Source organism: Lepisma saccharinum, chromosome 27 (assembly GCF_977018435.1).
Source record: "Lepisma saccharinum chromosome 27, izLepSacc3.1, whole genome shotgun sequence".
Lineage (NCBI taxonomy): Eukaryota > Metazoa > Arthropoda > Insecta > Zygentoma > Lepismatidae > Lepisma > Lepisma saccharinum.
In genome coordinates, this window is record NC_139255.1 from 54,241,290 (window position 1) to 54,254,605 (window position 13,316).

Sequence of the window (13,316 nt, forward strand, 5' to 3'; positions counted from 1 at the left end):
TCTGCTTTGGTCTGTTTAGACTTTTTCCCTCTCCCGAAAAAGTGTTTTCAGTTGTGTGAGCTCTCAGTGATTTTTACTTTTTTAAGTGATTTCTGAAGTGTCATATTCGTGCATTACACTGGCGTGTGTAGTGATCGCAATGGATCATAGTGAAAAGGGTAACTAACATTCACAGTATAATATTAATAATAATTACATATAATTATCATTATATATACAAAATATGTAACACCTTCATTGTGAAGGAAGGTCATCATTTCCCGGCGACATGAGCTAGCGCTGTATTAGCAACACTGTGCGGTTTCTCCATAAGTGCCAACGTGAAAACAACTCTAGGCAGTATCTACTAGAGGAAAATCAAATTGGTTTTCAATCCATAAATCAAGAATATCCCTCCAGTACTGGACATACAAGGATTCAAATAAAAATAAATAATTGAAAATCACCAATTTAATGTCATTAGAAAACTTCAATGGCACAACTTTCAATACTCACTCAGAAAAAAAATATGCAAAGAAAATTTGACATACCAACTGAAAATTTCGAAATAATCAGTCTTCATGATCAAAATGATAGGAATGTTCAAGTGCGACATTTACATACAAATAGAAAAAGCCAATTATTCAAAAGAGACAAACAGGTGCATGTACATAAATAACGACAAATTAGTGTACATGAACAAAATGTAATTTACGGTTCAATTTGCACTGTTGGAATGTTCTTAATTTTCATCAACATCAGCCTCTGCCTCTTCATCAAATTCAGCATCTTCATCGGCAGTTGCTTCCTGGTACTGCTGGTATTCAGATACGAGATCGTTCATGTTCGATTCAGCTTCCGTGAATTCCATCTCATCCATGCCTTCGCCTGTGTACCAATGCAAGAAAGCTTTCCTCCTGAACATGGCAGTGAATTGCTCAGAGATTCGCTTGAACAGTTCCTGAATGGCGGTGGAGTTTCCGATGAAGGTGGCGGACATCTTGAGACCTCGTGGTGGAATATCGCAAACTGCAGTCTTCACATTGTTGGGGATCCATTCGACGAAGTAGCTGCTGTTCTTGTTTTGGATGTTGAGCATCTGTTCGTCAACCTCCTTCATAGACATCCTGCCTCTGAATACTGCAGCGACTGTCAGGTAGCGTCCGTGTCGTGGGTCGCAGGCGGCCATCATGTTCTTGGCATCGAACATCTGCTGGGTGAGCTCAGGCACTGTGAGGGCTCTGTACTGTTGGCTGCCACGGGATGTCAGAGGAGCGAAGCCAGGCATGAAGAAGTGGAGACGGGGGAAGGGAACCATGTTGACTGCGAGTTTGCGGAGATCGGCATTCAGTTGACCTGGGAATCGGAGGCAGGTGGTGACTCCTGACATGGTGAGGGATACGAGATGGTTCAAGTCTCCATAGGTGGGTGTAGTGAGCTTCAGGGTTCTGAAGCAAATATCGTACAAAGCCTCGTTATCGATGCAGTAGGTTTCATCTGTGTTCTCAACCAGCTGGTGTACGGAAAGTGTGGCATTGTATGGTTCTACTACGGTGTCTGAGACTTTGGGAGATGGAACGACTGAGTATGTATTCATTATCCTGTCGGGGTATTCTTCCCTGATCTTGGAAATAAGAAGTGTGCCCATTCCAGAACCAGTACCGCCTCCAAGGGAGTGTGTGAGCTGGAAGCCCTGGAGACAATCACAGCTTTCGGCTTCTTTCCTAACAACATCCAACACCGAGTCCACTAATTCTGCACCCTCCGTGTAGTGACCCTTTGCCCAATTGTTACCTGCACCACTCTGTCCAAAAACAAAATTGTCGGGTCTGAAAATTTGTCCAAAAGGTCCTGATCGAACGGAGTCCATGGTGCCAGGCTCCAGATCGACCAGGATAGCACGAGGCACATATTTGCCACCGGATGCTTCATTGTAGTAGACGTCTATCCTCTCCAGCTGCAGGTCGGAATCTCCATGGTATGCTCCAGTTGGGTCGATGCCATGTTCATCTGATATTATTTCCCAGAACTGGAAAGATAAAGCATACAATAAAATTAATATTCCCCCTCAGAAAATATCGGATAATTATGTAATATACATTGTACATCTGAAGCTTACACTATTGAGTGGCACAACAAATTTTTGAGCACTAAAAATCGGCAAAGAGGGCAGTCAAATAGGTAGTGAACAAATTATTTCTTTGTAGTTGCACACTTGTTGAATTGGATGTTTTGATTTCATTGGGCATATGTTTAGCTGATTGAGTTTATGGTGATGAGATTAAAATTGAAGAAAAAGACACTCAAAACTGTGGACTGCAGAAAAAGGCAAATTAGGTATCAGATCTCAAAATGTAAAATTAATTTTAAACTTTGCCTTGTTCTACTACAAAGGAGTAAGAAAATAGCAAAAATCCACACGCGACAAAGCCCCGCACATGGAAATCTGCCATTTTCATCATGCATAATATTGAAAACAACAATGCTTTGAGTAACGACAATTTGTAAGCCATTCTGAAGTGGACAGACCTATTTAGAGACAACGGCAAGGAGAATTTGCAGTTGGTGTTCATGACCTTTCATTATGGGCACATTTCCTTTCTAGCATTTAAAAAAAAAATCAAATTACAAAATTAAGTTTTCAAATAATTTTTACATCAATGTTTTACAGAAGTGAAATGACAGATTTGATAAGTTACTTGTATAGTTTTGTAAATCTACTTTGTTAACGTAAATGCAGGATTTGTTGTGGGAAATGGAAAATTCAAAATATGGGGGGGGGGGGGGGTCGAGATCAAAGTAGGGTGGCATTGAACTTGTTCGGCCATACCATTTTCGGCTCGGCCCAGCATGGCAGCAGTATATGCAATGTCAGTTGCAGTCATGGTGACATGGACATTAGAGCATCGTGTGTTCGCATAAGACGAACTTAAGGATGCCATTCGTCAGCAAGTGAGACTGTTTAACCAAGGACTGTTTGGAGTACAAGGAGCAACATATGCATTCGCCAAAACTCAATTTTAAGTGATATTAATTTCCAGGCATAATCTGCCTCAAATGGCATGTGATACTGTATCGTTTCATTATGGTATGTAAAATGTTCACTACACATTACTGGAGTTCTATCTATTTTCAAATCTTCCATTTCCCATGACACTAAAAGCCATATCATCTCCCTACGACAAAAGGATGCACCTGGAAAGTACTTGTCCAGAAGAGGCTCTCTTGCCTGTTAAAGATGAAGTCCACTTTATGCACATAAAGGCTATTAGGACTGGACATATAGTTTAAGTGGTATCCGAGCCACTATGTGCCTAACCAGGACCCCTTGATTACAAGGCAAGAACATTACTACTGCACCATTACTGCTGGTGCAAAATATCTATATTCCCAGACTAACAATTTCTGATTTTGGAGAAACCTCTGTAACCCCCAAACCAAGTAAAGAGAATAAGGTATAAGATCCAGCACTGCTATGTATCTATGACCATGCAAGCTTCAACAATTCATTTAAATAAAATACAAAAGTAGTGTTGCCACCTATTTACAACCAGCAACAGGGCTGGCTTCATAAGCCTCGTATATAAATGGAAGTACAATCAAACCAGCCTGACAAAATAGTCCATTACTTTTGTCTGAAATAATCATTAGGTAAAGTTCACCATGCACGTAGGGGCTAGATCCCAGCCATTTTGGAAGTGATGGTATCAGCAACATGCTCCAGCCACCTTTTAGCCCCCCTCCCCACCCTTTACCAATTGATTCGAGACCGGGTGTGCCCCAGAGCTGCTTTAAGCAGGGACAAGGCTGGAAAAATTTCAACCTTACATCACCCATCCCAGGAATCAAACCTGGGTCTCCTGCATGGTAGTCAGATGCCCAACGAACTAGATCACAACAGCTCGCCCTCTTATATGCCAACCATGGTAAGAAAATGTTTCCCTATTCAAGTTTTATTCTTACACTACATATTTTTTTTCTGACACTTTGGTTAATCACGCTAATGAGGATGAATGATTTCATAAAATTGATTTAATTTCAAAGGCATTTGAACATTACTTCATAGGAGACCAACCCCCCCCCCCCCAATAATAATCAACAAACCTATTTTTTTTAAATCTCTGCAAATTATTTAACAATAAATTTGTTTTAAAATATCCAAGAATTACATCAGAATATTAAAATAGATGTCATGCAATCACAAAATACAATTTCTTGTGCAATATAAAAGGAAAAGTTTCAATTTTGCATACTTTCGAGGATAATTCGACTCCGTGGCGTATAGCATTTTTGCCGACTCCCGTGAAAAACCAATATACCAGAAAAGTATCTGTAGATGAATTTCAACCAATACATCAGCATCGACTCAAATGAATCCAATTTATTTAACAGTTGAAAGTGAATTCAGCAGCTTTATATTAATTACATCCTTCCAGGAGTCAAAGACCAGCCAATGGATACTAATACCACAAATGAATGAGCTGAAAATACATAGCAGTAGACCACCCACTGCTGTTCTTCACTGATTAGAAACAAGTTTCTTGCCTGTGTTCTGAGAAGACAAAGTCAATGTGTTTCCCCCACATCTGAACCTGTCATAAATCAGCCAGTTAGGTCCAGTAATTACAATAATGTGACTATTTGGCAGATGCAAAGTTGCAGGGCATACCATTGGGGTCTGTCTACACAGATTCAAGAATTCCATATAGTGCACAAAAATTGAATGCTAGGAACACCCTATCTTTCGTACTAGCAGTCAAAGGTTAATTCTCAGCGAGAGCCTTGTGAGAAAAAGGGAGCAGCCTCCTGTCTAGAACAGACATTGGTAGCGATGGAATTAGATCAGCTTACCAGGCATCACCCAGTGAAAAGCTACTTAGCTATCAAGTAGATTAAGAAGCTATTTTCACCAGCTTCTTAATCAAGTACTTATGCACGGTCTGTTTTGTATAATAATTCACACTAATCGAAGCATATCCAGGAAAAAATAACGACTAGTATTATTACCGGTATGACTTGAGATGACCCGACCGACCCCTCTCCGATTTTCTTCATATTTGACATACTCACTAATTGAGGCCTCCTAATCACGAATCTGAAGTTAAAATTTGTTGGTCACGTCTAGAAATTGCGACCCATTGACGCTAGCCACACGAACCATTGGCACGTGGTTAGGTTAGGCAAACATAGTTAAAATTTGGTGTCGTGGTAGTATCAGGAATATATATATTTGGTTGTGAAACAAAAAATTTTGAAAATAGACAGTTTCCATTCCGAAAACTAACGCCTTATTTTCGCTTATTTTGCAATTTCTAGAAATTTCCGACAAATTTTAACTTCAGATTCGTGATTAGGAGGACTCAATTAGTGAGTATGTCAAATATGAAGAAAATCGGAGAGGGGTCCGGTCATCTCAAGTCGTTCCTTATTACCATTAACAGTTAATCTGCTTCACCTACACACTATATATATATTCTTTTTTGAGACATGGAACCTAACAAGTATTGCAAAAACAGATATCTTGCAGAAAAAAAAGTGTTTCATGAAGAATGTCCACACAGTGACAAATCATGATACATGGTGAAAACAGCACAAAAGCTACGTTCACCACCACTCACAGAATTCATGATAAACAAGTCTTTAGTACCTCAAATATACAGGGTGATTCTTTATGTAGTTTACAACTTCAATAAATTATAATTATTTATTGGAACCACATACAGACTTGGTTTATATGTCATTATGCAGCAAAACACTTCAAGTTTTGACTCTCGTAGTGTGTAGTTGCGGAGTTGATCACATCGTTGAAAATGGCTTTCACTGGTGCGGAAAGAGCTAAGTGCGTGTTCTGGTTCGAAGAAACACTCCACTAGACTTTTTTCTTTTGTGGGGGTTTGTGAAAGATAGGGTGTACACCCCTCCCCTACCTCATAATCTTCATGAACTTCAAGATCGCATCACAACAGCCATCACTAATGTTACCCCTGAAATGCTGGTTAATGTTTGGCAGGAAATTGACTTTCGTTGGGATGTGTCCAGGATGACCAACGGTGCACACATTGAACCGTAACAGTTTTCTAATAAAAAACTTGAAGTGTTTTGCTGCATAATGACATATAAACCAAGTCTGTATGTGGTTCCAATAAATAATTATAAATTATTGAAGTTGTAAACTACATAAAGAATCACCCTGTATATCTGCCTCACCACCCTGCATTTTTGGATGGCTGGAAGTATTTTGAATGCTGATCACGGAAATGACATCTATTTTTCCCCATCACGTCACGATTTCTCCACAATCAAATTTATTATATTCGCCATAACATTACATCTATTACACAATGCATCAAAATAAATTTAACCAAGTGAAATTTAGTTTTTTTTTACAAATCAGTAAGTGATTTGGAAAGTATTTTGAGTGCTGATCACGGAAATGTCCATTTTACCCCATCACATCAGTAGGTTTCACAATTTCACAATCAAAATTCTAATTTCAGTTTCATTACACAGCCATTCCGGGTAAAGAGGGAATTATACCAAAAAAAAATTAATAATCAAAAATATGTTCTATTTGCATGCAATGAGTAGATAAAACTTCTCATTTAAGCATTCTGCTGAGATATTTTGAAAAATAATATATTTGGTATGTTTTATTGTTACAAGAAATAGCTGCTTTTAGTTGGCAATACATGGCCAGTAGCATTCACTAAATTGGCAGCTCCCTTATAGACATGCAGTTCAACTGTTAACTCCATTCTCAGGAAGTTTACTGCTGAGTTTATGTTTTGAGAGTCTACACACTGAATTTCAGAGACCAAGGTGAGTAAATTTATGAATTAAATGTAAAACAGTAATTAGATGTACATGGTGTAACATCCGTGACAAAAAGAAGATACTTTTTAAAAATACAGAATTGAAATAAATTTGTTTTTGTCAAAAGTAGATAATGTTGACATTCTAGTAAAATACTTGCATCCTACCATCTTAAAGATATTATCTGAGTTTAAATAAGAATAAAATAGATGTCACGGATGTTACAAGTCACGGATGTTACATTTCTATCACCACTGATACTTTTAGGTTTGGGTTATCTAACTTTATGAAATATAGTCCATGTTACATAACCTATTACTGGTATAATTCAGAGAGATTTAAAATATATTCTTGATGTGTAGAACTTGATTTTATTAAGTCATAGAGTAAAATGAAATTATTTTTCTTCGTTCCGTCTAGAATTTATTTTTTATGTTATAATGAAATGTCCTTAAATTCAGTGGTAGCTAACAGAAACATAAAATAACTTATAATTTGGTCCAAGTTTATGTTTTCTCTTGTTGCAGATAACGCCACCTGCAAAGTCTGCTCCTAGAATGGCAAAAATGAGAGCTAAAATGAAATCTGAAAATCCAGAGAGATGGGCTGCCTATTTGGAAAAGGATAGAGAAAGAAATAGGTTAAAAAGGCAAGAAGAAAAGGAAAAGTGTGCAAAAGACAAAAACCTTTTGAATTTGAGGAGAGAAAAGACTAGATTGAGGGTACAGGAGTGGAGGAGGAAAAAAGCAGAAGCGATGAAGACCAATACACCTCCAAACCCTTCAGCTTTGGGCTCATATTCTTCAATAGCAGAAAAATCACTACTTTGTACTGTTCAAAATGCTGAAGAATTCTTCAAAGTCACTGAAGCTCAATGTAAGTCAACTGAGGTTCTTTTTGTAACCAAGAGACAGAAGAAACTTCAGTATTTTTGAACAAACGATGGGAGTACGTGCGAACGGCACCAGGAATACAAGAAATACATCAAATCAAGAAAATTGATCTGAATCATATTCTGATGACTGTGATGATGATGATGCATCTGTTGAAAACAACATAATTGGACTTGGACATAACTCGAAAACTGAAGAATTAGACCTATGTGAACTCAATGTGAATATTGTACCTGAGTATACGTTGAAGTCTGCATCACTGGTCATGGAAAGACTCAGGTTAGCCATAACTATGTTGCAGTGTGTCAGACAAGTGTTTTGCGAAACAGTGGTGATTTACGTGTGATCTTCTTGAAGCAGTATGGAAAAACTGGCAATTTATTTGTTCCTAATAAAGAGGATGAAAAATAAATAAACATTAAGCAGGTGGTCCGCATTCTATCTAATCCAACTATAACGGAAAATGGAAGTAGAGTTATCTATGATTTCAAAAGCAAAATCTGCTTGTAGGATTTTTATTTTTAAAAAAAGTCTTTAAATCCTATTTGTGTTATAATAATTACAAATTGGATAATGACCACGCAAGACTTTTCTTCAATCCATGGTTTCTTCCAATAAATAAAATTATTTGCTCTGATTTCTAATTAGAGACCTAATTATGTGTCACTGCATAATTGTGTTAATTATACCATGTAATCTTATTAATTTAAGAAAGGTAGAACAGTACAAATCTTAACTGTCTGTCATATATTATGTCAGATGTAACATCCGTGACGAATTCAATGTAACATCCGTGACATGAATAAAGCAATTATAAAATCAATTCCTATTCGTTTTTGTGAATTAATAGATGAGAACTAGAACCTGTAAAGCTTGCAGATCAACACAATGAGTATAAAATGAATTTTGTCTCAGGCAGTAACCTGGATTTTTAAATTTTTGTTCACAGCCTGTAATGTGAGTTCACAAATTCTGTAACATCCGTGACTGAACATTTTTTTCAGTTTCCGGAATAGTAATACATTTTACTCAACACAGTTTTTTCTGTAGGGAGGTCATCACCATTTACTGTGTTTCATGTTTAAAAAAGTTCACAAAATACATTTAATTTTAATGTTAAGAGCTTTAAATTAGTAAAACTGTAACGTCCGTGACAACTGGAATGGCTGTACACCTATTACTGAACGCAACAATATAAATTTAAGCAAGGGAAATTTCTGTTGTTTACAAACCAATAAGAGATTCTGGAATTATTTGAATGGCGATGATGGATATGACAAATTTCATCCCATCACGTCAGTCAACACCCTACATTATAACATTGAGTTTTGGACATTTTGTGAAGGAAACTTTTATGAGGGATTTCGAAAATTGAACTTTGTTTAAATTTTTTCTGTCAATGTATATTGTGGTGGATTAAATGCTTACTATTTATTCTATGTGCATTTATAGTTCAAAATTAGATGATTTGGATTCTAGAAAACCAATATTTTACCATCTAAACAGAGCCATCTATTGACGAAATGATGGAACTACACGTTTAATTGTGAAATTAAGGCAGTTAATATATTGTTATTTTCTGAAAAAACAAAAAAACTATACGTGATGGTAAAAATGGATCTCATTTTTGGAATCAGCATGCTGAAATTATTCCGACAAAACAGTTAGCTGAGAGTCATTGAAACCCATGCGGCCCGTTAATTTAACACACAATGTCTTTAGTTAGACAAAGAAATTTCCATGCTTCAATGTTAGTTTAAAACAATATTCCAATATTCTTTGAGAAAATAATTTGCATAAAATAAAAGGACCGAATAAAAAAGTTCTACATTGAGAAGTCATTACAAGCTCTTTGCGTTTCACTAGATGGGCGGGAAGAAAAACGAAACTTCTTGAGATGGGAAGGTTTTTACTTCGGGGGCCATACTTTGGAATCGCATGTTATTCGTCTTTCCTGGATGCTGGAATCAATTTTATATTACGTAAAACATCGAAATATGTTCATTAAAATAAATTCAACATAATTCTGTAGGGGATACAGTGGGTAAACGGCCCCAAAAGTTGTACCGATATGAATTTATCGTACACCATCGAGGAACTACTGAACACGTGTACACACACACACACACAAAACGCCTATTCTGAACGGAGATGCATTTGTCAAGTACCATTTGCTTAGGTTGAATACGGTTGATTCTAATTTATATTGAAGAAAATAAAAATAGTGGTACTGGCTTCGATATAACTAAAATTGCAGGAAGGCCGCACGAAATATTTATTCCGGGCAGCCGGTGTGGACACGTGCCTTGCTAAGTACTTTGAGTCATTCCATGCGAAATCAACACAGCCTTTGACCTGACCATCTCCGATTTTCATGAAATTTGGGGAGTTGAAACTATGCATCGAACTTAGTAACTATGAAAATTTTTAGTTTCGTGCTTCTTGTAATTTTTAAATTATTCAAGGTCAAAGTTAGCATAAATTGCCCTTTTTGAGCCCGCTTAGCTATACTAAATCTGCTGTAACTCCGCCACTATTTTGCCTAGGAAGCTCAAATAAAGCTTATTGTACAGGGAATTGAACAAGCTTTCCAGTGATATATAACAAACCTACCTTTGGATAAAAATATAATTTTGTCACGTGACCTTGACTTTTGACCCTGAATATCCCAAAACATGTCATCACCAAAAATCGTGAAAAAAATATATTTGGTCCCTCATACCATACTATAAAACATATCAAAAAATCATTCTGGGACTGCAATGGGATCAGGAGATACAAAATAATATGTGTAACTATGTGACTGATAAAAGCCCCATTACATGAACTATGAAGAGTCAAATGTCCCTTAACACACCCTACAAAATGTGAAGGAGTTATCCTGGGTATAATTGGTCATAAATGAAATAGGTTAGGCACAGGGAGATCCCTAGCCGTGTGTGTCAAGCGCAGATCCGGCACATTGTTGACCGCCATATTGAATTCAACGCAAAAATTTCAAAGGAAAGAGGGTGATGTGGTATATCAAATGAGGCTAGAATTTCACGAGAAATGAAGTGACGAAGGATTTTCCAAAGTATCTTATGCCAGCAAAAAGTTATACACATATCTTTCACTTACGATATATGCACATTACAATGTTGTCAATGTTCCTGTGAGCACACTCGTTGACGACTCTCACACTCGCATAGAACATTTGGCAATGTAGCATGTGCAACATCATCGCAAACAACAACTATGCCTTCTCTCAGATGGTCAATATCAGGGACTTTTAGTGCATGCACCATTCTCTTCAAATGTTTCTGAAGGTAAAAGTCCTCCTAAGATGTTAGATCTGGGGAATGTGCAGGCCTTTTAATAGATCCCCGTGTGCCCATCAATCTACCTAGAAAATTACCATGAAGAAATTGCGAAAATGTCCACATAGTGTGGTCACACACAGTCCTGTTTCAAAACTCTCGAAAAGTGCCATATCCCGTAAGCAAGGGTGAAAAAACCTGTTCACTTAACAAATCCAAGAAGCCCTCACCATTTAAGGTTCCGTTGTTGAATATGGACCAACCATTTCCGTTCGCCATACATTATACCACATAATTAGCTTACCAGCAACAACCATTTGACTGAGCAAATCACAGATATTGCATATTATTTTTATTAACTTCACCGTGAACATAAAAATTTGCCTCGTCACTGAAGAATTTTTCATTCCAAAGGAAGTGTCACGTAATTGTTTGAGATACTTTTCCCAATATTCTTCACTATTCAACTATTTGGTGAATGTAGCTGATTAAAATCATATGCAATGGTGTGTATACTTCTTTCTCTCCCAAGATGTCAGCGTGATCTCGATGAGTTCCTAACACGTTAGGAGCATTCCAATGCTTTGTTTTTAACACCTCGAAAAGGAGAAAATGGTTACAAGCATGCAGTAATAAATTTTTGCTGGTTAAATATATGTTCGTCACTTCATTTTTCGTGAAATTCTAGCCTGATTTGATATATCACATCACCCCCTTTCCTTTGAAATTTTTGCGTTGAATTCAATATGGCGGTCAACAATATGCCGGATCTGCGCTTGACACACACGGCTAAGGATCTCCCTGTGCCTAACCTATTTCATTTATGACCAATTATACCCAGGATAACTCCTTCACATTTTGTAGGGTGTGTTAAGGGACATTTGACTCTTCATAGTTCATGTAATGGGGCTTTTATCAGTCACATAGTTATACATATTATTTTGTATCTTCTGATCCCATTGCAGTCCCAGAATGATTTTTTGGTATGTTTTAGAGTATGGTATGAGGGACCAAATATATTTTTTTCACGATCTTTGGTGATGACATGTTTTGAGATATTCAGGATCAAAAGTCAAGGTCACGTGACAAAATTATATTTTTATCCAAAGGTAGGTTTGTTATATATCACTGGAAAGCATGTTCAATTCCCTGTACAATAAGCTTTATTTGAGCTTCCTAGGCAAAATAGTGGCGGAGTTACAGCAGATTTAGTATAGCTAAGCGGGCTCAAAAAAGGCAATTTCTGCAAACTTTGACCTTGAATAATTTAACAATTACAAGACGCACGAGACTAAAAATTTTCATAGTTACTAAGTTCTATGCATAGTTTCAACTCCCCAAATTTCATGAAAATCGGAGATGGTCAGGTTAAAAATTGCACATATCTGTGTTGATTTGGCATGGAATGACTCCTTTGCAAGAAATGCAGCGGAAAATATAAAAGGAATCGTAACAAAAGTACGTTTGAGGAAGCTGAAGAGGAATTTTAATCTAAATTTTGAAATAATACATTTTTTCCCCTCCAGTCAGATTGATTGCCAAACCTCTATGCTGACAAAATTTCTATTTTTTTTTATTTTTTATGTATTAACAGTAGAGACTAACAAGAAGAGAAAAAGGATCAAACGCACAAATGCAGCTTTTCTTAAACAATGCCGAAACGGTTAGGGGGGAAAGGCGCCATCACTTCAGACAATGGCAACGGCAAGCGATTAGGCGGGAGATTTTCATGTAGACCATTTTACACGCTCGGGAACAAAAAATTCCACCAAATGCAAAACAAATCTCACGACTGATATATCAACTTACCTTTGCACCTATCTGGTTTCCGCATTGTCCAGCCTGAATGTGTACGATTTCACGCATCTTGATGAGTAACGTATAGTTTCTTGGAACGACCCAAGTTAAATGCGATGCGCAAACGAAATGACGCGCCGATCCGTTGTGTTGCCCCTAATGATGGGTCGTTCGAGAACGAGTCGTTCAAAAGTAACGACTCGTTCACTAATCACTAGAAATGAACGGCACGTTCAAAGAGTCGTATGTGTGTCATGACTCCTTCCCGCCAAGGAGATATTTCCCTCTTTATCTTCCATGTATTTTGCGGCGTGGAAGGTGGGCGCATGCAGGGAGGTGCAGTCTGGCGTTCGGAAAAGTTCGGAACCATTCGTAAACCTCCACGGATGACGTCAGCCACGGGACATGTCAAAGACGAGCACCAGCAACGGCATAGGAATTCACACTTCTTCCGTGTTTTCGGAAATAAATTTGTTATAAAATCGAATGAATGTTCTAGCGTGTATGTATAAATATATGTATAGAGCAGACTATA

General features: G+C 37.4%; 1 protein-coding gene across 1 annotated transcript; it reads right to left on the reverse strand.

Moving 5' to 3' along the window:
- Positions 1-435: 435 nt before the first annotated feature.
- LOC145980139 (tubulin beta-1 chain-like) lies at positions 436-12,948 on the reverse strand. Its single transcript, XM_083113188.1, has 2 exons — positions 12,794-12,948; positions 436-2,008 (listed from the first exon to the last, which is right to left on the reverse strand). The coding sequence occupies exons 1-2, from the start codon at positions 12,848-12,850 to the stop codon at positions 722-724; spliced, it is 1,344 nt and encodes a 447-aa protein (XP_082969314.1). The 5' UTR covers positions 12,851-12,948; the 3' UTR covers positions 436-721.
- Positions 12,949-13,316: the final 368 nt, after the last annotated feature.